The sequence below is a fragment of the Balaenoptera physalus genome (assembly GCF_965194825.1).
Source record: "Balaenoptera physalus genome assembly, chromosome: 8".
Lineage (NCBI taxonomy): Eukaryota > Metazoa > Chordata > Mammalia > Artiodactyla > Balaenopteridae > Balaenoptera > Balaenoptera physalus.
This window is the reverse complement of record NC_138887.1, coordinates 106,568,993-106,596,923: the sequence shown is the minus strand read 5'-3', so window position 1 is coordinate 106,596,923 and position 27,931 is coordinate 106,568,993. Positions and strand designations below refer to the sequence as shown.

General features: G+C 36.5%; 1 protein-coding gene across 4 annotated transcripts in view; it reads right to left on the bottom strand.

Moving 5' to 3' along the window:
• The window catches only part of NUP205 (nucleoporin 205), a 93,415-nt gene that overhangs the window by 16,945 nt on the left and 48,539 nt on the right, over window positions 1-27,931 (bottom strand). For 3 of the 4 annotated variants that reach the window (XR_014266813.1, XR_014266814.1, XM_082472848.1), the window contains exons 24-38: window positions 27,774-27,923; window positions 27,131-27,202; window positions 26,611-26,768; window positions 26,013-26,093; window positions 24,934-25,125; window positions 23,843-24,110; window positions 23,652-23,750; window positions 15,103-15,251; window positions 13,975-14,166; window positions 12,956-13,077; window positions 11,288-11,426; window positions 9,132-9,258; window positions 4,468-4,544; window positions 2,291-2,419; window positions 1,943-2,069 (exon numbers count right to left, since the gene is read on the bottom strand). Coding sequence is in view for 1 of the 4 variants with exons in the window: in XM_082472848.1 (XP_082328974.1) it covers window positions 1,943-2,069; window positions 2,291-2,419; window positions 4,468-4,544; window positions 9,132-9,258; window positions 11,288-11,426; window positions 12,956-13,077; window positions 13,975-14,166; window positions 15,103-15,251; window positions 23,652-23,750; window positions 23,843-24,110; window positions 24,934-25,125; window positions 26,013-26,093; window positions 26,611-26,768; window positions 27,131-27,202; window positions 27,774-27,923 (2,082 nt within the window). In the remaining 3 variants the exon portion in view is untranslated. The remainder of the gene's footprint in view (window positions 1-1,942; window positions 2,070-2,290; window positions 2,420-4,467; window positions 4,545-9,131; window positions 9,259-11,287; window positions 11,427-12,955; window positions 13,078-13,974; window positions 14,167-15,102; window positions 15,252-23,651; window positions 23,751-23,842; window positions 24,111-24,933; window positions 25,126-26,012; window positions 26,094-26,610; window positions 26,769-27,130; window positions 27,203-27,773; window positions 27,924-27,931) is intronic. The other variant, XR_014266812.1, reaches the window with a different exon arrangement.

Sequence of the window (27,931 nt, the reverse complement as noted above, 5' to 3'; positions counted from 1 at the left end):
AATGGATTAAAGAAAAAGAGACTCAACTCTCTGCTGTGTACAAGAGATGCACTTTAAACATAAAAACATGGATAGGATGAAAATAAATGGACAGAAAGAAATAAACCATGTAAACCATAAGCATAAGATATTTTGAAAAAGAAGAACAAAGCTAGAGGATTTATACCACCTGATTTCAAGACTTACTGTTGATATAAAGCTATTGAAGAATAAGTATATAAAGACAGTGTGTATAAAGTATATAAAGACAGTGTGGTATTAAGAGAAAGAACATACAGATAAATGGAACAGAATCGAGAGTCCAAAAATAAACCCAAATTTATGTGGTCAATTGATTTTTGAGAAAAGGTATCAAAGTAATCCAAACAGAAAAAGATAATCTTTTCAACAAATGGTACTAAAACTGGACACAGGCTCATCACTAGTCATCAAGGAAATGCAAATTAAAATCACAGTGAGATATCACAACACAACCACTAGAATGGCTGACAAACCAAGCATTGGCAAGGATGTGGATCAGCTAGAACTCTTATACATGGCTGGTGGGAATGCAAAATGATTGTACTTTGTAAAACAGAATGGCAGTATCTTATTTAGTTAAACATACCACAGAAGCCAGCAATTGCATTCTTAGGCATTTAATCAAAAGATATGAAAACATTACGTCCACATAAAGATTTATATCCAAATATTCATAGTAGCATTATTCACAATAGCTAAAAATCTGGAAATAACCCAAATGTCTATCAACTAGTGAAGAGATATATTATGGTATATTTTTAATATGGAATACCAGCCAGAAATAAAAAGGAACAAAATAGTAATACACACATGGATGGATTTCAAAAACACTGAGCTAAATGAAAGAAGTCGAAACACAAAAGACTACATATTGTATGATTCCATTTATATAAAATTCTGGAAAAGGCAAAATAATAGACACCTTGACCAGGGGCCAAAGGAAACAATCACATGCAAAGGGACAAGAAGAAACTTTTAAGGATGAGGGAATTATTCTATATTTTGGTTGTGGTAGTGGTTACACACTGCATAAAATTACAAAAAGTACTCAAACTGTACACCTAAGATGGGTGAATTTTGTTGTATGTAAATAAAAAACCTCAATAAAAAAATTTTTCTTAATCCCACTTGCTAGGACATTTTATAATGGAGTTAGACAAACAAGAGTTCTTAGCTTAACATATTTTTTTCATAATATTATTCTATTAAATAGATATTTTATGTGATTAAGCAATTTTCAGAGAAAATAAGACCCTGAAGACGATGAAAATGTGACAAAAGATTCACAGAAATCTCAAACAAAAGGTTTCTTGAGATCACCACCAGTCCATCACAATACAACCACCAACATCCAAACGGGCTTTGGCTTTTGGATGTCCCATGGGACAAAAGCTTTAACCAATCCATAATCTGGCCTCATATTCCTAATCTTCCCTACTGGGTCACTAGGGAATCATAGGCTACATCAGCTTACTAAGTATCGAAATTTTACTTTGCTATGTTACAGAAATTTGGAGCTGAATACAAAACCCAACTGGCACACTAAATTCAGCTTAACATAATTTAACATACAAACTGTCTATTTTCATACTTTTCACCTGGCTAGTTTACTCTCCAATCCTAGAGCCTTTAGGGTCTCACACGCTACATAAAACTATACTCTCCCCACATGGCTCTTCCAGATTCATCCTCAGAAAATCGCAAATTTCTCTATTCTTTCCAGTTCTCCAGCTGTATCCACAGGTCCGACAACAGTACCTCCTCATCACTCCTTCTTAAAGAAGTCGTTTTAAAAATTTCCCATTCATTACTGGTGGTAAAAAAAAAAAAAAAAATGCATCTTACTGGGGTCAACTAGAGCTTGTCATAATCCTGGCAACTTAATTCCTCAAATACAGAAAGAAAGAACTAGCTAGCTCACCTTGCCGGGGCCCATCTCTATTAATGGTTTCTGACAGGCTAGGGGTGAAGAGACACACAGCATGCTGAAAGGTAGGGGAACTCTGTAACATGAGTGACTGGCAATATTCCATGACATTGGCACAAATCTACAAAGGAAGAACAAGCAGTAACAAAAATATTAGCTCCCCAAATGCCTCATATCATGGAAATCCAGATTTGAAGGAGAACAAAGTTATAGATCAGTTTGTAAAATTATAACAAAGTTACAAATCAATTTGTAAAATTACCCACATCTATTATTTTTCTCAAATATCTCCAAAAACATAAAAAGCTTAAAGAATAGTTACACAACTCTCACTCCTCTTACCTGCTGCATAGCCAGTTCGATCTCATCTTTCTTGCTCACTCTATCCCCCTCCACATTATCATCTTGAAATTTAAACTGACGCAGTCTGTCAGAGCCACCAAAGCGACTTAGTAGTCCTAAGCACTGGCGCTAAGGAAAGAAAAGATACTTTTTTGTTCATATCTATTTGTATATGTTTAAAGTTAGTGACCTATCTTTCTTGAGGGAGATAAAAAAGAAAAACTCAGTGGGGAGTGAAATCACTTGTTAAAGCATCTAATTTCTTACTTCCAACTGACTCAACTAAAGTTAGCAATATTAAAATTTACCTTTCTGCAAATGTATTTACTTGGCAGACAACTCATTAAAAGAATATTAATTCTTTTAGCAGTTAACCCCCACTAAAATCTAAGTGCTTGCCAAAGATTTTTTGTATCACACCAAATAATTTCTTAGTAGATTCCCATTAAATAAATACTAATCAGTAAACAATGAGAAGCAAAATGAGATGGCAAACAGAAGCAGATTTGTGATAATTTTGTCTACTAAGGCTCAAATTTAAAGGCTCTTACTCCTGTGGCTGCTTCTGGGGACTTCAAAAAGGAGTTGGGAACACAGAAGTAACCTTGGCAGATAAATCACAAAGCTCATTTGTTTGAAATGTTGGTACTTTTCACTTGAGAATATAATTGTTCCTAAGGTTCTCAGTGGGAAAGGACAAGCTTTGCAAAATTGGCAGCAGGTCCAGAATCAGAGATGTGGGTTCCAATTACAGGTACATGACTTTTTGCTATATGTCCTGGGACAAGTTACTTAACTTCCTCAAGCCTCTGTGTTCATATTTCTAGAGTGATAATAGCAATTCCTACCTTATAAGATTATTGTTAGGATTACCTGAGACATTGAATTGTATTTAAAGTGCTTAGTACAGTGTTCTGCACATAGTAAGTGCACAATAAAAACACGTTTAAAACATTGGTATTACACATACACACACTCACCCCTACATATATACATCCATATATATTATATAATATCTAATTTAAGCTGATGTTAGTTTAAATAATAAGTATGGATGTATGGATAAGGCAAAACATACTAAGGAGATTATAATATAAACTTAATTTGTCAAAATACTCTTTTTAAAACTTAAAACTGGCTGTTTGCTATTCTTACAGACAAAAACAGATGCACTAACACATTTCCAGAGGCTACCTTATGAAAGATGCATCAAAAATATTTTTTTCTCCCCACCAATGAAAAAAGTTAGAAGGCTTAAAAAAAAAAACCAAAAAAAAAAAACAGAGTATTTTGGCTTGGTTAGAGAGAGTACAAGCCTTTCTGGAGTGCTATTTGACAATGACTCAAAATGTACTACTTGTATACCCATGCACCCAGTGATAACAATTATGCTGATGGTAGCATTTTTCTTTTGGAAACTTGAAAAACAGCTCATGAAAAGAGGACTGGTTAAGAAAATTACTGTATCTAAAACAATGGAATATAAATTCTACTATATAAATATAATTCTTCTGCAGCCAAAAAAAAGTGAAGGTGCTCAAATAAAAGCAGGCCAGGAGGCTCCCAGAAAGACTGTGATAAAATATCTAATTGATAAGCTATCTACTATGTTTGAATATATTGAAAAGAGATTACATAACTGGAGGAGAGTTTGGGAATAAATTAGAAATAAGTACATAAAACCAAGCAAATAAAAAAAAGAAACAATTACTTACTCTAGGAAAAACATAATGTATAGAAAAGTAACATATGGTCCATCCATGGCTTATTCATAAATGACATTTCATGGTAATAATAATATAACACTAAATATTAATCTAATCGAAATTATGATACGATTAGAGTTGGGGGTGGGGACACGTTACGAGAGAGGTACGTATTGTATGACGGAAGAACAGGAGTAAAGAGATCTAAATTCTCATCCTTCTCGATGGAAGGTCAATAGATGACTCTTAAAATTGGAAAATCAAGTAGTAGTAACATAAGCATATTATTTAGAGATATGAAAGAATCAATTAAAACCGTTGCCGGGTTTACCCAAATTCAGGGAGCAGAGTGGGGAGGATCAGTGAGAGGACTGCTGTATTTTGTTACAAGTCTTACATCTGCTCTTTAAAGAAGTAAAAAAATTTTTTTTAATTTAAAAAATAAAAAAGAAGTAAGAAAGAATCAGTTACCTGGAATCTTCCAATATGTCCCTGTAGCTCCATCAGAGATCCTTCATTTACATCAACATCAAGTTCACTTAGTATACCTATAACATATGGAATGCTTTTAAATGTAGTTTTATAATCAAAAAAATAAAAACATTAAAAAACCAGGAATGGTAGTTTTACTATTTTATATTTATATATGTATAAATATATATATTTATATATATATGCATATATAGACACAGACTCTACCATGAAGGAGGTTTGAGAAATACGACTTTACAAAGATTGCATACCACCACCACACAATATGTAAGTGTACCACACCACATATTCAGTCATATGCAAGCTAAATCTAGACTGAATCAGTAATTCAAAAAGGCACTTCAAAGTTTTTGAGAAAAATCTACTTTTTATTTATAAACATAAAAGTTAAAATTTTCTAAACTCAGCAGTAAATTACTTTCTCATGCAACACTTCAGAATATAAAACACTAAGAATGAAATGCATTTCTTTCTTCTTTTATCTATGTATTGTACCATTTGATTTTTTTTCTTTTCCCTTAGGCAAAGTACAGTTTACACATACACAAAAAAGTTGCCATTCAATTTCTCAGTTTGGACCCATTACGAAATCCCTAAAGCTGATCAACCTTTTATAGTACCATGGACTCGCTTTATTTCTATTGAGCCCTCCAAGCAAAGCCATGGGTCATTCTCTCCACTGGTTTATTTCTTTGTTCCATGACTGTAGCCATGAGGAGAACCCAGCTGATCCTGTCCTAGCCACCCTAAACTAACTATCCATGTGTTTTCACAATCCCTTTAATCCATTTCTTACTTCCAAGCATACACTCCATAGCACATAACCCGGAACCTTATCCTTTGCTCCTTATAATGACAAGCCTTCCTCCTTTTAGATTTCTCAGCCCATCAACCTCTACACAGACCTACAGAAAATACTCATATCACTTGGCACGTGCTGGCTTGTTACCTCACCTGCACCTCACTGCTCTACTAGCTCCTTTCCCTTTCCCACCTCCACCTCCACGGGGAGTAGGCTCCCAGAATCACTTTATTTAATTACTTTCTAAAATTTACCCTACCGCAGAGGATTTTTCCGCACTATCTAAAAATGTGTTCAGGTCTCCCTTGTACTCCAAAACAAAACAAAACCAAGTAAAAACCTGGTTAATATCAAATTCTTGAAATATTTTTTTCTCCATTTGTTGCTTGTGATTCTTATGCCCTCCTTTTCCATCTTAACCCCTCGAAAGCTGGAGTTTGCACTTAACACTATCATGGAACTTTGGCTTTTTCCTGTTTGTCTCTAACCTTTCTGATCTCTGCGACCTGTGTTGCTGTTCCCCAGTTCTTTCATTCCTCCTGCACACCAACTGCTGCCTCTATTTTAAAAACCTAGCAATTCTCAGATTCTTTTTTCTTTTGGCAGCACCGAGTGGCATGCGGAGCTTCCCCAACCAGGGATCGAACCCGTGTCCCCTGCAGTGGAAGCACAGTCTTAACCGCTGGACCACCAGGGAAGTCCAATTCTCAGATTCTTAAGACCTTTCCACTACATGCCACCTGAGTGCTGTGGACCATATATATCATCCTCAACTCCAAAACACTTTACAGAATATCTGTGGGTCACAGATAAAAAATTAACCTGATGATAAGTAGTTGAGGAGGTACAACATATCTGGCACTGGGCTAAGCATTTAAGACAAAACCATATAGTAAAATTATAGGATAATACAAAACCATATGTAATCAAGGGCTGAACTGGGCAGAGTAGGGTTAAGAGGAGTATAAATTATTTTTAAATGTTATTTTTAAAAATTAGGAGGGTATTTGGCATTATCTTTTAAAATTATTTTAAAGTGTGTGTGTGTATATATATACACACACATGTATGTAATGGTATATATGTATAAATATATATATATATATATATATATATAAGTATATTTATATCTGACCAAGCACTGCCAGGAACTTACCAAGCCTACCAGCTCAAATATACAAAAATGTATATGTATACGTACACACACACACACACACACAAAGTTATTAAATGCCACACTGTTTGAAATTTTTAAAAAGATTGGAAACAGTCAACGTGTCATAGGGGTCTGGGTAACCACCTCACAATTGGAAAACTATTCCACCAATTAAAGAGTGAGGTAGGAACTATACATGCCGATGAGAAAAAATCCCCAAGACATAATGTGGGGAAAAACTTACAGAGCAGTGTGTATGGTATTTCATTTGTGTAGGGAGGAAAAAATTTTTACACCACGTGCAGAGAAACTGCTGGAAAAACAAAGTATAAATTGATAATTGGTTCCTTTTAGGGAGCAGGAATTGCTGGTCAGGGTGCTTTTACTTTATTCTTTTATTTTGTTTGAATATATCATGAGCATGTTAAAATAAACTGTGCCTTTCTGAATATAACTTTAATACAGTGACAGGGTTAAATGCTGCTATTAGCAAAATACAGAATATTTCAAGTATTTTTAAAAAGTAACGAAAGGAAAATTCATCAATAAAATCACCTTGCCAGAGGATCTGATAAAAGGTAAATTCTCTCTGTACTAACTCAGGACTTCTGGATTAAGATGGCAGAAATGAAGTAGTATCATAGAATGTCCCTTCTATAATCAACCTACAAATAAATGAAATTCACCAAAAAGGGAAAGGGGCCAACTAACGCCATAAATACTAAAGCATGGTGGTGGTTAAGGAAAAAAAAAAGGGGGGAGATGAAGAAAATTCCAGGGGAGTAAGTAGCATAATTCAACTCATGACCCTCATCCCACCCCTCAGAAGCAGTACAGAGAAAAGAAGATAAGCCAACAAACTCTTGCAAATTCTCATGGAGACCCCGCAATTTGCAAAGAAGCATATTCGGGTGATTAAGTAAATTAAGTAATTAGGAGAACTAGTAATTAGGAGAAATCAAGGTAAAAACCATTTGGAGAAGAAACACTACATTGCACTATGGGACCTTAGTAAAGGCAAGAAGGGTGGCCTGTCTTGGTATCATCTCAGGACACTGGAATGAAGTGGGGAAATGAACATAAGAAGCACACAGGACTAAGACACTCCAAGGCTGGGTGGAGTTGACCCTGGGATCTCCTCAGAATGAGCACAGGCTCTAAGTACCTTAACATGCACTGCACTCCGCCCTGCCAAACTCTCTCCTTCTCCCAACACAAAGGGCTCAGGCACTGAGGCATGCCCAGAGAGGAAAAAATATTGCGGGTGTTGGGGCAGAATCAGAAGTTGGCCTCAGACTTCTCCACAGCAATATAAAGATGGAGGTAGTATAGGCTAGTAGTTAAGCACACAGACTCAGAAGCCACATTGCATGAAAAACCCTACAGTATTATTTGTGTGACTTTGGACAAGTTAACCTCTCTGCGCCTCAGTTTCCTCATTTGTAAAACATATGACATTATTATTAATAGTAGGCCATGCTGTCATTCAAGAATAAAGGCAACCTTTAGATGTTTGTAAACATTAGAGAGTTCAGGGAAGATTTTATACTTTTTCTTAGGGGAGGGGACCTCAATATGAATTAAAAATACCAAGAGATAAATCAAAAGAAAGAACTCAGAAATGGTGAAGCTATAGGAGGAAAAAAAGAATTAGTGTTTTTCTGTGAATCCATGCAAATATATAAGTAAAACTAAATAGCTGAAGTTATTATGGTTGCAGGACTGAATATAAATGATATTTACTTGACAAAGTAAAAATAATACAAGCAAACAACATGAGGGTGGAAGAAGTAGTGTAAAATAACTCATTACTTCATCTTTCACATCAGGAGTTAGTTGATTCTGTCTAAAATTTATATGTAGTAAAAAAAATTTTTTTTAATGACCAAAATATCTTAGTAATTTATCATAATCTTTTTTTCTTCTTAATCACAGTGATCTTTTAAGAACTAATATCTCTTGTACACTTGTAGTAAAGAAACATTTGTCTGGAATTCATCAATGTCTTCAGTTTCTCTTCAACTAGTTTTTCATCTGTAAAGTTCACATAAAATTAAATAGTTGTTTTCTAAAACTGCATGTAAAAGGTATCCCATTCTCGTAAATTACCTCTGTATGTCTGTTTCTCTCCACCGCCCCTCCACCCCACTAATACATACATATACATAGAGCAATGTTTGAAAAGCTACTTACCAATGTTAACATTTGATAATTTCTAGATAGTGGGATTTGAGTGTTAATTATTTTCTTGAATTTTTTGAATTTTTTATACTGACCATATATCACTTTTATAAACATATTACTTCAAATAAAGGCAGTTAAGGGGACTTCCCTGGTGGTCCAGTGGTTAGAAATCCGCCTTCCGATGCAGGGGACGCAGCTTCAGGCCCTGGTCGGGGAACTAAGACCCCACATGCCACGGGGCAACTAAGCCCGCGTGCTGCAGCAGAGGATCCCACGTACCGCAACAAAGATCCTGCGTGCCGCGACTAAGACCCGACGCAGCCAAAAATAAAATAAATAAATAAATAGATTTTTTTTTTTTTAAAAAAAAGGCAGTTAACTCTGTTAGTTCCAATCTCAAATAAGTCATATATAGCTGCAAAGTAATAATAACCTCATTCTATTAAGTGTATGTCAGTCTGTAAAGCACTGGTAAAAATCCATTCAACATAATCAACTCACCAGGAAGTGCTGCTTTACTTATAATTCCTGTCAGCAGAGCCAATTCCTGCAAAGACCCAGCACTAACATCCTGACAGCGCAGGATTGCTTGTATGGTATCAGAATGAGAAATGAGAAACTGCAACACCTAAGACGAAGAAAAGGAGGGGAAATGGAAAAACAGAGGTGGAAGAGTAGAAAATTGTATTATAAATTTATATCCATCTGTTTAATAACATTGAAGCAAGTAATTTAATGTAATGAATATTAGATAAGCAGTTGTCTTTTGCATTTACGTAATTTATTTCTTCAAGAAGCAAACATCTAACTAAATTTCATAAGAAAGCTAAAGATAAGGATTATTTCGAAGTTTAGAGATTAATACACTTAGAAGCTACTATAGAAGAGTATAATATAACTTGGAACTACTGTATGAAAACTATTATTTGACCCCTATATTTTTTATTTTTGTCTAAATGGAACTAGAACATGAATTTAAAATGAGTGTGTACAAAAATGACTTACTGGGACTTCCCTGGTGACTCAGTACTTAAAAATCCACCTGCCAATGCAGGGGACACGGGTTCGAGCCCTGGTCCGGGAAGATCCCACATGCCGCAGAGCAACTAAGCCCGTGCACCACAACTACTGAGCCTGCGCTCTAGAGCCCACGAGCCACAACTACTGAGCCCACGTGCCACAACTGCTGAAGCCCGTGTGCCTAGAGACCGTGCTCTGCAACGAGAAGCCACTGCAATGAGAAGCCCACACACCGCAACATAGAGTAGCCCCCGCTCGCCACAACTAGAGAAAGCCCATGCACAGCAACGAAGACCCAATGCAGCCAAAAATAAATAAATAAATTTATTTATTTATTTTTAAAAAATGACTTACTGAATTCAAGTTTGCTCTGTGAAAGTCTGACTAGTGTGACATGGGGACAGTCACATAAAAGCTTTTGTCTAACTCTCCTTTTGATATGATGAAAATAAATGAGATACAAATCTTGACCTCCAAACTCTGCCCTTTCAGCTTAGCATTTTACAGTGTACCATCATAGAAGACTCCACTCATTTTCACTTTCAAACAGCTTCTTAACTAGATTATAGATGCCCTGAAGGCAGGGACTACACCACAACTGGCTGAACATTTGAATCTCTCAGGAACTGTGCCCCTTTTATTTTTTAATACAGATTCCTGGCCTCAGCCCATCATTGTTGGACATGAAACTCAGTAATCTTCATTTTTTAAAGAAGCTCTTCAGGTAATTCCGCTACGCTCAGTATAAGACTGGCCTTGTATCACAATGTCCCACTTCTACTAAAAAACCTTAATCTCGAGAAAGTAGAAGACAAAGTTTTTGAGTGTTAAAGAACTGACTCAAAGGCCGCATATGAAAGGGGTAGAATGTCACCTAGACTAATGCAATATAAAATCAGGTACCACACTAGAAACAGCAGCATTCTATCTTGGGAAGGTATGCCTGAAGACTGATGGCAGGGAAAGCAGATAAAATCACCATAAATTATTAGGATGTGTCCTAATTCCTGAGGGTATCATAATAATAGAGCAACACAATAAAAAACTGCAGATTCTTAGTGATAAGCCTAATTAATCAGTGAAAGGTTAAATTGTATATTGCATTATTAGTCTAAGAAACAAACATATTTTTGAAGATTTCACTGAAAAGCATTGAAAATAAAACTAATTTATAGTGTTTGAAGGAAAAATATTTTATTAGAAACTCACTTATTTAAATTACTCATTCTTTAAATATCACAACTAAATGTGGCATTATCATCTATCTTTTGTATTTTCTGCAAGGTCTAATAAAGGAACAGCATTCTCTAATAAAAATACCTGGTTAAATTACATTTTAGAAGCCAGCTTATTTCTATCACAATAACTGCTTCCTTTTGCAGAACAACAAATTTAGATCTCTTGCCTTCCATCTCACTATTCTATTAATTAGCTGTGGTGTTTCATTCAAACAAGAGTACAAAAACAGACCAATGAAGTTCAGAGCAAAGTGCAAGGGGTCTATCTGCAATACCCAGCTCTGCCACAGACAGAACGATTAAGGTAAATTCACGTCAAGCGTTCTATGCCTAGGGCTTCTGCGTTTGTAAAATAAAGGTTTTGCACTTGATGATTTCTACACTAAGGATTCCTCTTACCTGCCCTGCTGCCTGCAAGTGCTGGGCCATACTAGACGTGAGGATGACCTGGCACAAGCGGAGAGCTGGAAGCAGAATCTGGCGGTACCGGTCCACTGGAGTAGGGATGAACACTGGGGCATCTCTCAGGACAAACATGCTTGATTCACATCCAGTGAACAAGGAGAGAGCAACAGTCCAACAGTTAAAACAGTCCCCGACCATCTCCATGGCAAACAATCACAGGTGGCTAATTAAGATGTGAAGCTACTAATGAGGACTCTGTATCCCAGAGGTACAGTTAGTGAAAACAGTTATCTGAATGTTTTAAAATCTTCGTAAAGAATATTTGCATAGATTTGAAAAGACAGTGCTAAAATTCCCCAAACATACTTATTCTACTCTAAATGTTCCCATGGGCCACAGAGACTATGTGTGAGAAACAGACAGAAACAAAAGTTACTCTCCCCAAATTTCCCTCTTGTACATCCATAGCCAAAAATGAATCTACATTGTCCATTATATAAAATAAAACAAGATTTTAAAAATTAAAATGAGATTGTAAAATCACTTAACCTTTAAGATTAGGTCTCAGAACATTGTATTAATAAACTATTATTTATTGTAAATATTTCTATTTAAATTTTTGAACAAAAAAAATGGTTGCCTGTTGAAGAGAAAAGAATGAAAGCAGAATATGGAAATAATAAGAAATAACAGAAAGGCTTTCCAAAGACAGGCAATAATAATGTGCCATGAACTGAGGAATACAATTTACTCAATCCTCTTCACCTAAGGTGAAAGTAATAACTCTCATGTTTAAAACCTCAGAAAGTGATATTAAAAATTTTTCTTTTCTAAAAGTAAAATATTTCTATAGTTAAGCCTGAAAAACTCAAACATACAATTTGGCAATGGATCTTCTGAAGAAAATTACTCAAACTGACCTAAATGTTATTTAACAGTAGGAGGGTATGCTATAGGCCCTAACAATGCTGCAGCCATGTAGACAAAAAAGAAAAAATTCATATTCAAACTCAACTGAGAAATCTGCTAGAAAGTTTGAAACTTAAAATAGTTTCACTTGAAGCTTTCAAATTAGCAAGCAGTTGGTAAAATGTTAAAATGAGAAAAATATAAAATACTATTCAAGTCATCAAGAAAAGAAAATCCACAACAAATTGTAATTTCATTACAATACTTTAAAAGACCAGTATAATTGAAAATATGTACTTCTACTAAACAGAACAATAAAGTTGGGAAGAAAAACGTCTAACAAAATGCTCTCCCATTTCCCTCTTAAGTTACTGCTCTAAAATGGAAAGCACTAGGTCCCTACCCACTTTTACCCTTATTAGCAACTTTCATTTATTAGTTAATGGCAGGGGTATATGACCAAACAAAACCATCAAGATGAGAGTACTGCTTCAACAGAATTATAAACGGCAAAATTATGTTTGAAATTTTTTTTTCCTTAATAATCCTTTACTGGTAACTTTAAAAAAAGCGGCAGGGTGGTGGGGATGGTGGTGTGATGAATTGGGCAATTGGGATTGACATGTATACACTGATGTGTATAAAATTGATGACTAATAAGAATCTGCTGTATAAAAAAATAAATAAAATAAAATTCAAAAATTTAAAAAAAAAACATTAAAAAAAAAAAAAGAAATTGATATGGATGCTTACCCCTGTGGGTCCATTTCTGGGCGCATGTCATAGACTTGGCATTGTGCCAGCCTCACAATCACCCCAGACCTCAGCAGCTCTAAAGCGCCCTGTTGTATCTTGGCCACTCTTGTGAGAAATGCCTAAGAAGTTATGAAACAAAAATCATCAGTACAGAGATCATAGCCAAGGGTCTCACATTAAAATGAGACTTTCTCATAGCACATTTCTGATGTGTAATCATTGGTGAAGAGAAATTCTGAGCTAGCTAGGAAGGGGTATATTATACCACCTTAACCATAGGATTTTTATGAGGAGTAAATGGCACAGCATATCTGAAGTGCTACATACGCCTTGCATGGATTAAGCATTCAACTAAATCATCATGTGGGCTTATGGAGGGCAGGGAAGATTGTTTTGCTCACAGCTGTATCTCTACTACCTAGTGCCATACCTGGCATGTAACAGATATTTAATAAATACTTGTTGAATAAATGAAGGAAGGAGGGAAAACAGAATTAATGAAGAATCTAAGACTTTAGTGCTTCTCTTATTGTGACATTTGTGGTATTTTTAAGCAGGAGGAAACAAATTAAAATAGATTTGGAGGAAAGGAAATGAATTATATATACTGTATTGAAAAATCCTGTGTTTAAAGTAGAACCAGCACATCTACACTGGAATTTCAACAGGCAACTAGCAGTCTGATTTTCGTTGCAGAAGGACATTTTTGCTCACTCTTCTCCTCATAGACCACTGGGTGTCATGTCGCTTTGCCACCACCAGCAATCGAAGTGAGTAAGCAGCAGTCTCAGTAACCAACTAACCCTCTCAGGACCATTTCAACTCAACTTTGGCATGCTCAGAAGATACAGTTCTAGCACATGTCCCCAAATTTAAAACTCCTTAGAAATGATTACAGTTTGTATGCAAACTGTAGGCCATGCAAAATGTAGGCCACGTTAATTTTCTTTAATATATCCTTAACCCCAAGAGGAAATGACCTGTTGATCTAACTTCAAGTGAATATAAAGCCTTACCATTTTGGATTCGTAAGTATAAAGGGCTTTTAAAAGGGGAGGTTGTGGAGTGAGTAAGCTCTGCAAAGTATGGTCATCTTCTACCATGCTGTCCACAAGCACCTTCAAATAGCCACTGTTAGAAAGATACAGAAGCCACTGCTGCTGCTTATCTACGGAGACAATCCGATCAAGTAGAGCCAGTGCCAGCATCTGATGGAAGAACAGATCAAAGTCCAAAATGTGGAGATGGCTACCAAAATCAACAACAGTAACTCCCTTTATCTGGAAATGTTTAAAAGTTTTCTTACAAGGAGAATGGCTGCCTGCAATACAATTCTCTCTCTCTCATTTTTTTTTTTTTGAGAAAAATGTATGTATGTATCCAGAATCTTGATTTATTAATAAAAGAAAAAACTTCAGGGTAAAGTTATATTTCTGAAACAAAACCTAATACATTAAAATAATGGCATTAAATATATTTTAGCAAAATCTAAATATTACTTGTTGGAGGAAAGGGATTTTTAAAAATAGCTTTTTCACTCCCAATTGTAAAGTTTCACATGCTCCTTGTAGAAAACAGAAAACTATACAGAAAATACATTATCTGATAAACACAGATTACTTTGTTCTATGTCTTCCCAAATTTTTTTTTAACATAATTGAGAGCGTACTACATGATTCAAATGCCATGTAATTTTCCACCAGCAGGAAATTATCTTCTCACTGTATTATCACCAGTATGACATAATATTTTAAAGATATATAAATGCAAATACTCCTTGAAAAAGCAGAGGAAGATACATTCAGTATAAAAGCTATGTATCCAGCATTCTCTTATGCCAAGATCTTGATTAACCAGCATCTCTGCTGGTTAATTTCTACCAGTGTAAGGCAAATCTCAAAGTTAGCAAAAAGATTATTCTGAGGGTACAGTCTGAACTAATAAAGGATTCTGAACATAAGTAAACAAAACATATGAATGAACAAAACAGAAATTCCAAATTATAGTAAATAAGAAAATTCACTAAAATATATTACAGAAAATAATTCCCAATATATAACATACATTTGAAAAACCAATCCAGTTTATGCCTTAATAAGTCAAAATATCTATCCAATTATAATACTAAGCAGGAGTTACTGTACCCTTCCAATCTCATGACCATCACAAGCATCTCGACAGACCACTTCCATGAGGGCAGCACCATAGCTCTCAATGATGGCTACGTTTTCTCGCTGTAATTTACTAAACACATCTTCAGGGGCGGTCAGCCTTTCCCACATGGTTTTCTTGGCTAAAGGGTTACAATAGAAGACATATGAAACACTCCAGCAAAAAGCAGTTTGGTAACAGAGTAATTACACCTCATACATGACGACAACAGAAAAATCCTTCCATTATTACCTGCACACAAAGACCCATCAATCGATGAGTCTAGGCAGGTAAACTTTAAGAACACAATGCACTATTCCATGAATGTACACTGAGATAACAATGGTATTAGGAAAAGGATAAACTATCCTTAAAGAAATAAAAATGAATTATGAAACCCCAGGAGAAACATTCCTGTATTTATTTCACTAATCAATCTGGTTTTATCTTTTATTGAGATCTATGAGAATTTGGCTACAAAGGAGCAGGTACAAAGTAGACAAAGATCTGCTTCCAAAAAACAGATATTTTATTCTTTTATATTTTTTAATTGAAATATTCATTAAAAAGAAAAGGTATACTCATTATGAAGATAATTTAAATTAATTTAATTTAATTTAATTCAAGGAACACTGATTAAAGATAGGATCATATGCTTTACATAGATTCCTGTAAACCTTTTAGAAAAGTTTCATAAATACACTACATACAGCAATAATCTGTATTTGAAACTAATCTTATGACTTTTCCCCAACTAGTACATGGTAGCAGTTTGGTTTTTTTTTAACATCTTTATTAGAGTATAATTGCTTTACATTGGTGTGTTAGTTGCTGCCGTATAACAAAGTGAGTCAGCTATACGTATACATATAACCCCATATCTCTTCCCTCTTGTGTCTCCCTCCCTCCCTCCCTCCCTATCCCACCCCTCTAGGTGGTCACAAAGCACCGAGCTGATCTCCCTGTGCTATGCGGCTGCTCCCCACTAGCTATTTTACATTTGGTAGTGCATATATGTCAATGGTAGCAGTTTTTAAACTGAGGAAAGATTCTCAAGACAGGGTGATCAGAATGGAGGACAAAACAAAGCAGGTTTAACCATGAAAAATAAAAGTAACACACAATGTGGCCTATATTCCACTATAAAGTTTGCAGCAGTCAAACCTTCAGAGTTTTAATGATATTTTCTCCCTAAAATATCTTTACCACTACTTTGATTTTATTTTAGTCATATTTAATTTCCAATAGTGTCAAAGCAGGGTATGAGATTATTAATTTTCTCAACCGTGTCACTTCCTTCGGTCACCTGGTCCCATCTACTTCTCTATTTCACCTCCCTCCACTCTCCACCTCCACCCCGACGCTGCCGCCACACTAGCCCTCAAATTCAGCACTTCCTTCAGTCTCAGGATCTTCGCACTAGCTGTTCTTTATATTCTTCCCCAGATCTTAGCATGGCTGCCTCCTCTTCGTCATTCCAGCCTCTATCAAATATCACTTCCTCAGCTACACCCAGCTTCCCTCCTCCTCCCACCCCACACACAATATATCACAGTAATATTTTATCTTCTCCACAGTACTTATTTATCAGATTTACTCAAATTATGTTATTTTTTAGTTTCCATGCTTGTATCTCTGTCTCCTCACATCGAATGTAAGCTTATTAACAACGGGATTCTGTCTTGTCTACCACTGTTTCTCCAGAATTTAGCACAGTGTCTAGCACATAGTAGAAGCTCCAATATTAATTACTGATTGATTGACAGCTTAAAGGCAAGTTTAGAAACTTTGCTCCAGGGATGCCACCAGATGCTCTCAGGGTCGGGTACCACGGTGGGTGGGTTTTCAGGAACCCAGCCTGAGGAGCTACGGCATCTCCTCTTCTGTTTTACGCATAGGATTGCCACAAAATTATCTGAATAAAGGCTTTGGACAAAAGTCTGAAAGCCACTACTTTATAGGTTTAACATTTTTTAGCCGTGAATTCCTTAGTTCAAACATTGTGGTTGAAATGAGGGTAGAGAGATGCTGGCACATCACTCTAGAGGCTCTTCCACATAACCCCTCAGGTACCCCTGCAAGAACCCTAGGGCTTCACAATGAAATCTGAAAAACAATGGCTTGCAGAAGACCAGTTAAGTATCAAAGAAATATTTGATTTCAGTTTTCAAACTATGAATAGATCACAAAGTTCCAATATTACTACTGACAGAACTACTTAGAAATAAGAAAAATCTAATTCTACAGTTTAATTAGACCTTTCTTTAAACCGGACTCATAGACAGAGAACAGACTTGTGATTGCCAAGGGGGGTGGGAGGTGGGGGAGCGATGGAGTGGGAGTTTGGGGTTAGCAGATGAAAACTATTACATATATAGAATGGATAACAACAAAGTCCTACTGTATAGCACACGGAACTCTATTCAATATCCTGGGATAAACCATAATGGAAAAGAATTTTTTTTTAAAAAAGTCCTTTCTTTAAAATCCTCATTTTTTTTTTTTTGGGCCGTACCACGCGGCATGCAGGATCTTACTTAGTTCCCCAACCAGGAATCGAACCCACGCCCCATGCAGTGGAAGCCCGGAGTCTTAACCACTGGACCACCAGGGAAGTCCCTAAAATCCTCATTTTTTTAGGGAATTCTCAGGCGGTCCAGCGGTTAGGACTCTGAGCTTTCAATGCCAGTAGTTAGGACTCCACGCTTTCACTGCTGAGGGTCCGGGTTCAGTCCCTGGTTGGGGAACTAAGATCCCACAAGCTGCATGGCACAGCCAAAAAAAAAAAAAGAAAAAAAAAATCCTAATTTTTTAGGGGATAAATTAATTCATTAGAAACCACCAAGATGATTTCTTCTACTTCAATCTTTCCCTTCTTCCAACATACCATATAAACCACTGCCACACAAACTTTCCTAAATACCAACTTCTTCATATCAAATTAATCCCCTGCTTATGGCTAAGACATCCTCCTGGTTCTTTACTCCCTCCTAGTTTGGGCCTTGCCTGAAAAGCCCTCCATTTATTCTTATGTAAATGCAACCCCACCAGAAAAGTCCAGCAAAACTCTCGATTTCCTTTCTCTTCTTAACTCTTATAAAACTTGTAATTTATACTTGGGGTTGGCAAACTAAGGCTCATGGGCAAAATGTGATCTCCCACTTGTTTGTTTTTTTTTGTTTTTTTTTTTAAATTTTTTTAATTTGTTTATTTTTGGCTGTGTTGGGTCTTCGTTTCCGCGCAAGGGCTTTCTCTAGTTGCGGCAAGCGGGGGCCACTCTTCATCGCGGTGTGCGGGCCTCTCACTATCGTGGCCTCTCTTATTGCGGAGCACAGGCTCCAGACGCGCAGGCTCAGTAGTTGTGGCTCACGGGCCCAGCTGCTCCGTGGCATGTGGGATCCTCCCAGACCAGGGCTCGAACCCGTGTCCCCTGCATTCGCAGGCAGATTCTCAACCACTGCGCCACCAGGGAAGCCCCTCCCACTTGTTTTTGTAAATAAAATTTTAATGCAATATAGCATACGTCTCTGGCTTCTTTTGCACAATAATGGCAGAGTTGAGTAGCTGCAACAGAGAACATATGGCTTGCAAAGTCTGAATTAGTTATTATCTGGCCCTGTACAGAAAAAGCTTGCTGGCATCTGGTCTATATCATCCAATTTAAGGCTTATTGTTTTATAAACACATATATTGCCATTTTTACTAGGATAAAAGATTTTATGAAAGCAAGAACCCAATTAATGTTTCCTGCTTCCTGGAACAACTAAAAATAATCAACCACCAAATGATTACTGATTTTTGTTTGTATTGTAAAAAGGGGAAATAACCTAAATGTCCAAAAATGGGTAGGCTAAATAAATTATGGTACATCCATAAGTGGCAAAATCTATACAGGTATTTAAAATGTTACTTAATGAGGCACGAAAAGCTGATAAAATACTAAATAGAAAAGGGAAGATTTAAATCAATAAAAAAAGATGGCTGGCTATAACCAAAATGTCGTGATAGTTATCTTAGAAGGGTAAAATGTGTGACTTTTCCTTTTGTTTATTAGTATGTTCTAAATTTCCTATAATCAATATTTATTTTTAAATAAAAAAATAAAAGCTAAAAGATATTTTTTAAATATCTGATTATGAATTTTTAGTCAGGTTCTAAGGTTCTAGGACCTGACTCAGGTTGTAAAAAAAATAAAAAGAGTGGTGAGAAATGTACATCTAAATTCACATCAAGCATAAAGCCTGCACCCACTATACACATATATATAGCTATAGCTGGTATTTTTATTTTTATTTTTTTATTTTTATTTTTTGGCCACACCATGCAGCATGCAGGATCTTAGTTCCCCGACCAGGGATGGAACCCACGTCCTCGGCAGTGAAAGTGCAGCGTCCTAACCACTGGACTGCCAGGGAATTCCTGTAGCTGGTACTGTATTTTTAAGTCACTTATTGGAGTCGGATTCACAAGAACAGAGTTAACAACAGGCAAGATGCTCTATGAAATCCTTTTAGTCCCACTACTTTATGACTAAAATCAGAGGTGTACTTGTACTATAATTCTAGATCATACTAACACCTAGACCATAAAAACTGAAAATCTCATGATAGGATTCTAAAAAATTTAATAATGGCAAGAGATTATCTTTTCTAATCTCTTTTAAAAAGATGATTGGATATTATGGTTTCATAAACAAAGAACAACAGGAATATTCTTGATCAAAAGTCGCAATAGCCCAGAAGAATTATGAGCAGATCAGAAAATTCCTCATTCTTATTATAATTCCTAATTCTTATTTATAAATAAAAGATACTACCGAATACCATTAACTTGTCAAACTTAAAAAGAAAAGCCAGTTTAGAAGAAAATAGAACATATGAGAAAAACTTATAATAAAAGTGCTTAAAATTACAATTTAAACAATTTTAAAATTAAGAATTCAAACTGACATCTTCCATACAGCTATATCAATCAACTATAAATTAAAGTTGAATGATATGCTCCTAGAAAATGGAAAGTTAAAAATGAATCTGTTTTAAAAGCAATATAATCCATTTTACTGAAATTACAACAAAACATTCAAACAGGGCTAATCTCACAGAAATAAAAGTAAGGAGGATGCACTATATCCTCTACACTGAGGTGTTAGCATAACTTTATAGGTTGGCTTTATAAGCTTTTATTGAAAACATCAATCTGATTAAAAATATGCTGAAAAGTGTATATCTTCGTCATTATCAATCTGTTTTTAAATGTGAAATATTTTTATAATACTAGAGCTTAAGGAACAGATCAATAGAGAAATTAAGAACATAATAATTGGGGTTCATATTAAACATTTAGGCTCTGGTCAAATTATCCACTTTTTCTTTCTAGTGGTCACTGGTAGAAAAGAGAGAGAAAAAAAAAGGTGAAAAAAATACAAAGAGATATATTCATGATGTCAATGGCTGTCAACTAAGCCCCAGGAATTACAAATGCAAAAGCAATGTCTGATTTGAACTACACTGTTCTTAATTAAGGAAACATATAAGATCCTCCAAATAATTTTATCAAAAAAATATTGGGTTGGCCAAAAGGTTCATTTGGGTTTTTCCATATCATCTTACAGAAAAACCCAACTGAACTTTTGGGCCAACCCAATATATGCTTTGGTTCCTCCCCAGATCTACTGCATTGCCAGCTCAAAGTGATAGGATCCACCCATATGGATTTTCAGAAAATTAACTATATGCTTAAGAGACGTCTGAATTTCCTTTTCCCTAAATTGCTCATATCCTTTGCCCATTTTTCTGTTGGGTTATTGATTTGTAGATGCTCTTTATTTATTAGAAATTAGTCATTTGTGATATGAGCTACAAATACATTGCTGATACTGAATTCTAATTCTCAGATCTGTCAAAAAGAAGCAAGTCACTTAGCCTCTCTAAGTCAGATTCCTTTTATACCAAACAGGGAAAATGGCTGCCCAGTATTCAGTACATATGTTTATATAAAAATAAAGAAAAAGTGGTATGAAAAAATAAGTATATAGACATTAAAAATTCAGTTTTTGTTTTAAAACAACAGAAAGTAGGTACACTGGCACAAAAGTATATGCTCAATAAATATTTATTAAATTTAATATTTCTAATTTGAAAATTAAAAACACTAGTATCTAGGGAATAAAGTACTTTGCTATCTATCTAAAACAAGTCAAAATAAGCAGTAATTATGACTAAGTAAAAAAAGCTACTTAAGGGATAAAATTGCTCTAAAAATAGATCATTTGAAAATTAAAAACAAAGGAGAGCAACTTCCCTGGTGGCACAGTGGTTAAGACTCCACGCTCCCAGTGCAGGGGGCCCGGGTTCGATCTCTGGTCAGGGAACCAGATCCCCACATGCATGCCACAGCTAAGGAACCGGCGAGCCACAACTAAGACCCGCAACGACCAAAATGAGAAAAATAAAAATAAATAATAATAATAATAAAAAGATAACAGATTTTAAAAAAAAGGAGAATCTTCTTTTATGGTCACACTGCTTTTACCACATCTTGATAATGACTTCTTATAAAGCACGTTGTAGAGCTCCACCTAGTGGTTAAGTGGTGATTTTTGCCAATTCAACTAAATACAGTGTTAAAAAATTTTTTTAGTCAAGAGGAAAATGCGGGAGGTGTGTTGGCGGATTATCTCTCGTAAAAAAAAACTCCTATTTGTTTAAAAAGTTTCTCTGAACTATTCTTTTTAACGACCTTAAAAATATTTTTGTGCATTATTTATGCTGGTAGGAAATTCCTATAAATACATCATTTGGCTCTTATTACATTCTAAGGGAGATATTATACAAAAATATATAGCCAGAATGAATAATATGAGATAATCTAAGTCTTACACACAGAGTGGTTTTTAAGAATCTGTGTACAGGACTTCCCTGGTGGCGCAGTGGTTAAGAATCCGCCTGCTAATGCAGGGGACACGGGTTCGAACCCTGGTCCAGGAAGATACCACATGCCGCGGAGCAACTAAAGCTGTGCGCCACAACTACTGAGTCTATGCTCTAGAGCCCACATACCACAACTACTGAAGCCCATGTGCCTAGAGCCCGTGCTCCGCAACAAGAGAAGCCACCGCAATGAGAAGCCCGCGCACCACAACAAAGAGTAGCCCCCGCTCGCCACAACTAGAGAAAGCCCGCGCGCAGCAACAAAGACCCAACGCAGCCAAAAACAGATAAATAAATTTATAAAAAAAAAAAGAATCTGTGTACAAAATAACAAATACTCATTAAGGTTCTCAGAAAGCACAAGGAGCCCATTATGAGAAGGTATTTATGACAAGTTCTTAAATAGCAAAGTAACTCTGGCAAAGAGTATTATACGCTGGTCTCCTGAATAGTTAAAAACATTTTTCACATTTGGCGATGAAAGAATCCATATTATTAACTCATTTAAAAATGCTAACTATACAGGAATTCTTTGGTGGTCCAGTGGTTAGGACTCCGCACTCTCACTGCCAAGGGCCTGGGTTCAATCCCTGGTTGGGTAACTAAGATCCCACAAGCTGAGCGGCGCAGCCAAAAAAAGAAAAAAAGCTAACTATAGTTTACAAAGTTGATTTATCATTGTTTTAAATACACAGATCTTGGGCTTCCCTGGTGGTGCAGTGGTTAAGAATCTGCCTGCCGATGCAGAGGACACGGGTTCGAGCCCTAGTCTGCGAGGATTCCACATGCTGCGGAGCAACTAAGCCCGTGAGCCACAACTACTGAGCCTGCGCGTCTGGAGCCTGTGCCCCGCAACAAGAGAGGCCGCGACAGTGAGAGGCCCACGCACCGCGATGAAGAGTGGTGGCCCCCGCTCACAACTGGAGAAAGCCCTCACACAGAAACGAAGACCCAACACAGCAAAAATAAATAAATAAATAAATTTATAAATACACAGATCTTTTGACCAAGAAATTCAACTCCTTGGAATTTATCCAAGAAAAAATTCACATTAGTACAAAAAGACATATGTATGCTACTGATGAGAATTTAAACTGGTAGAAGGCCATTTGGTAGAATCTATTAAAATAAAAATGTGCACCCTCTTTCACATGGAAATTCCACCATGAAGTATCCTTCTTGAGAAATATATAGGCATATAAAAGGATATTTGATGCAGCTTTTTTGTGATAGTAAAAATTTAGAAACAATTTAAACACTTATGAATAAGGCAAATGGTTAAACAAATGGTACTTCTATACTATGGAATAACAGAGCTATTTTAAAAGATATGTACTGTATGTATTGTTCAATGGGACCAGAGGTGAGTGGGAGTTACAAAAATATATAAGCTAAAGTAGTATTTGAGGATCTGTGTTTACATTACTTTTGTACCATTGTCACAATTTTAGAAAAACTAAACATTCTTCCTTGACTTTAGAGGAAGCCCTTTGATTCCGTAAAGACTCATTTATTATAGCTTTGCTGAGCCAAAAGATGAAAAGGTGATTTTTTTTTTTTTAATTTAAAGTAACCAATCTCTAAAAACAGAAAAGACAGAAATCTAATTCTACCTGCTTCTAAGGTGTCTGGTTCATCCGGTCTCTGGGCAATCTGTAAGTAATAAAGCAGAGAGCCATACAGATGCGTCCTCACTCGCTGGAATCCGCCACCTAGGAAAATATAGCAGCGTAAAAACCTTTTTTCAAATTAAGTTAAAACAAATACAGAAGTTGTAAGTTATAGGAAATTTAGATGAAAAAACCTGTCTTCAAAATGAAGTCTAACAGTTTCTTCAATATGATATGAAGCGAAGAATCTCCAATAGAAGCAAACCCCACCACTGCATTCTCTGCGGGCGGAGGTGAGGTGCAAGAGTTATCAAGCACAAAAGCATAATGAGCCTCTCCGGGTCCCAAGACTACTGGTTGCTTCTGTTCTGTGCGAACGGCTTGGCTTAGGTGAGCGGTCAGGGTGAACACAGCACCTGCTACCACCGGCATTAACTCCTGTGCTGCTTCGTCATCCAGTATCTTAAAGCAGAAAGACAAATCAGAGCGAGCACCCTGCTTTCAGCTACAGTCATTAACATGTCTTATACATTTAGCTTTTCAATTACCATAAGCATATAAGAATGGGCTTCCCTGGTGGCGCAGTGGTTGAGAGTCTGCCTGCCAATGCAGGGGACACGGGTTCGAGCCCTGGTCTGGGAAGATTCCACATGCCGCGGAGCAGCTGGGCCCATGAGCCACAACTACTGAGCCTGCGCGTCTGGAGCCTGTGCTCCGCAACGAGAGGCCGCGATAGTGAGAGGCCCGCACACTGCAATGAAGAGTGGCCCCCGCCTGCCGCAACTAGAGAAAGCCCTCGCACAGAAACGAAGACCCAACACAGCCATAAATAAAATAAATAAATAAAATTAAGAAAAAAAAAAAAAGAATATAAGAATGGAATTGTATTGTTCAAACACAGTAGAAGCTAATACACAAAAAGAAATTTAAATAGAATGCTGGGTAATGTGTTCTTAACCAGAAGGGAGTCCTATCAGAATTCCCTAGAGGTTTTTCATGGAAATTAACATAATGGCCTCACCACTAGAGTCTCCCATTCAGTAGGTCTAGGGTAAGATGTGTCATGTAGATTTTTAAAAAGCTTCCTAGAAAATTCTGATACACACTCTAGTTGAGAACCGTTACTGTACAGAGTTAATACCTTTCTCAAGGAAAGTCTTAACACTGGCATTGCACAACTCTATTTACTCCAAATGGAAAATGGGAAAAAAGGAGTGGCCAACTATATGTTTAAATGATATAAATATTCGTTTGGCAGTATAAAGTAACTCATGAAGCATGTCACCTTATCATGCACATCTTGTAAAATATCACGAATAATCAGTTGTCGATCCTCTGCCTGAATGAGGTCCTGAGGGCAAGCTGTCAGTATAATTTCTACCAGCTGCCTCCAAGACTCCAGAGCATGCCGTTTTGCATGAAGACACTGCAACAATTTGTTTCTTCCTACCACGTACTGAAGTATAGTGCTGATTTCCTAAAGCCACAGAAATTGAATTGCAAGGTTAACACACAGGCAAATAACGTCTTTCAACCAACAGGTTCCTATTTTTAACACTGTCAGTTAATCCGAAAACATTTATAGTATACTCCGGAAACCTTCCACATGCTTACAAGTCAGCAGATGACTTTTCACATTATACTGGTGGCCAAATTTTTAACACTGTCAGTTAATCCGAAAACATTTATAGTATACTCTGGAAACCTTCCACATGCTTACAAGTCAGCAGATAACTTTTCACATTATACTGGTGGCCAAAGCTATGAAAAATAATAAATAAGGCTGTGTGTGTGTGTGCACGCACGCGTGTGTGTGTGTGTAAGGCAGGGGGCAGAGGTGACGTGGGTGGAAATGAGTTTTTAACCCTATCTTCTCTTTTCTTGCAACTGTCTAGTTATATTTACTCCGGAACACTAGAGTTCCCTAAAACCCAAGTTCAATGGCATGTTTCCTTGATGTGTCTTTTATTTCTTTGCCTCTTGCTTTGGCCTCACCAACTGTGTTTCCATGAATGTGGTTCTTCCCACCTGCTCTCTTACCCGTATCTCCCCATTTGTGGTGACAAATGACTCCTTCCTCGCTGATAGGGAGCATGTGAACTCTATTACACAATATGAAAAGGTTACAAAATCCTCAACTAGCTTAGCAGAAAAGATGTCATTTGTTCTGGCATCCAGACATTAACTTCAGTTCAGCTTTTAACAGTCACAAAGTCAAAAGTGAAAGATACCATTAAAATTTAACTTTTAAGTAGTTTACTAATAATGAACTAGAAGTCAATTCACTGTTTTGTCTTCTAACTGGCAATTTAAGTAGTTAAATAGTTAAAAGGTTAAAACTAACATATACTCAACAGGGCTTACCTCCATTAGTAGAGGTCTCTGTCCTATGGCTGCCATACCCTGAAGGGCATTTACTTCGGCTACAAGAACTCTATGAAGAAGCTATATAATTGAGAAATGAGAGAAAAATAAGACCATTTCAGACACTGGTAGAACAATAACCTAGCAATTACTCTAAACTGCCCTAGAGGGAAAAGTTTCAGATACCTTTATGTATAATCTAATAGTGGCACTGTCCAGTTTCTGTCAAAAACAGTATATCCCTCACATGCCGGAGAGTGGTACCAAAGAGCGTCTGTGGCAGGAAAGTTAGTGGAACTGCACGGGATAGCTTCTTCCTACTAGTGAGGTGATTACCATTTACCTGGTAGAGAGTTAAATAGGTAAAACCACTCCATAGTTATAGCTGGGTAGCATGACTACTAAGAGGAAGGTGATAGGGAACATTTTATAGAGGCAAAATTAGTGTGGCCTATTCAGTTTTCTTTCCTGACTGTTTGAAAAGTGAAAACCAGTCCAATAAACCAATATCTCTATCAGAAAATAAAAAGTTATTTTTTCCTTAACGACTCAAAGTCTGAACCACTTGATACTGCACATGCTCTAAAGAAACGCTCACCTTGACATTGCAGACTGTCTGTCCCCGTAAATTCTTGTGTTCACAGTTAGCAATAACTTGTTCAATCTGGGCCCGATCAAAGAAATCCAATTGCAAAGGCTCGGGGATCTCCTGACTGAAGTCAATGGAGTCGAGAATACTGAGAATTTTTCGACGTACTAGAAATAATAAAAAGTAGTTCTATTTTACTTGGGACACTGAACAGAAGAGCTAACCACTGTACTCAGCTCACCCTCAAAGACAGCGCTATGTTCAGAAAGGACATCAGTCTGGAAATTGAAGACTGTGTTGAAATCTAAATTGGATTTTATTTCTAATACATTCATTTGCAAAAATATTGTTTTCCCATCCTATCATCTTAGTTATAAAAAAATTTTTTTTTGATGACAAGCAATCCTTTATATAGCTTTTCTACATCAGTTCAGAATTTGCAGATACAGGCATTAATTACCTCTTGAAATTTTATGCAATTTAATATAAACGTATCTACAAATTTATTACAAATTCAAAGGGCTTTTACCTTTTGTAGCAGTGTCAAAGTGCAGGAACCCAGAGACAGACCTATTTTCATCTTCTATTCCTCCTTCCCCATCTGTTGGAGCATCAGTAATAACAGATCAGAAAAAGAACAACACACTCATAAAATTTATTTGGAAATAACAAACACAAGGTATTTTATTTCTATGTCACTGTTTCTAGGTCAAAGAGCCCCTTGCAAATGGATAATTAAAATGCAAAGATGATGAGGACTTATCAACAACATTCATCTAATTCTTTCCGTCTCTATGAGATCCACTTCACAATTGTAGAGAGCATAATCAGAACCCCAAAAGAGGCAGGACCCAATCATGCCAGTGAGATGATTAGGAAAGCTTATGCTTAATTGGCATGCAAAATACGTATTAGAGTATCTTGGGTCATGCTGGCTCAGTGTGACAAACTCCACTGTGTATCTGTGCCTATGAATACAGCAAAATGTGAATGCTCCAAACAACAATAAAATGGCAATTATGGGTGATTTTGTGTTTTAAGGAAAAGAATTCTAAAGGCAGAAAGAACTTGTTTGGCCTACAATCACATACTAACCATAAGATTCAGATCTGAGCTTGCATTCACACAGACCAGTCAGCAGCATAACAATACAAATGCCAACACATGTTCACCTGAGTATGGTTTCACTGGCATGTCATCCAGTAGGAGGTGAAGGAGCCTCTGGGTGTGTGACCGTTGGCGATTCAGAGAAGTCACCCTTAGTTCTATCGAGGCAGTCTTCATCAGCCATGACATTTGGTTCAGCATAGATATTTCATATTCTGGAATT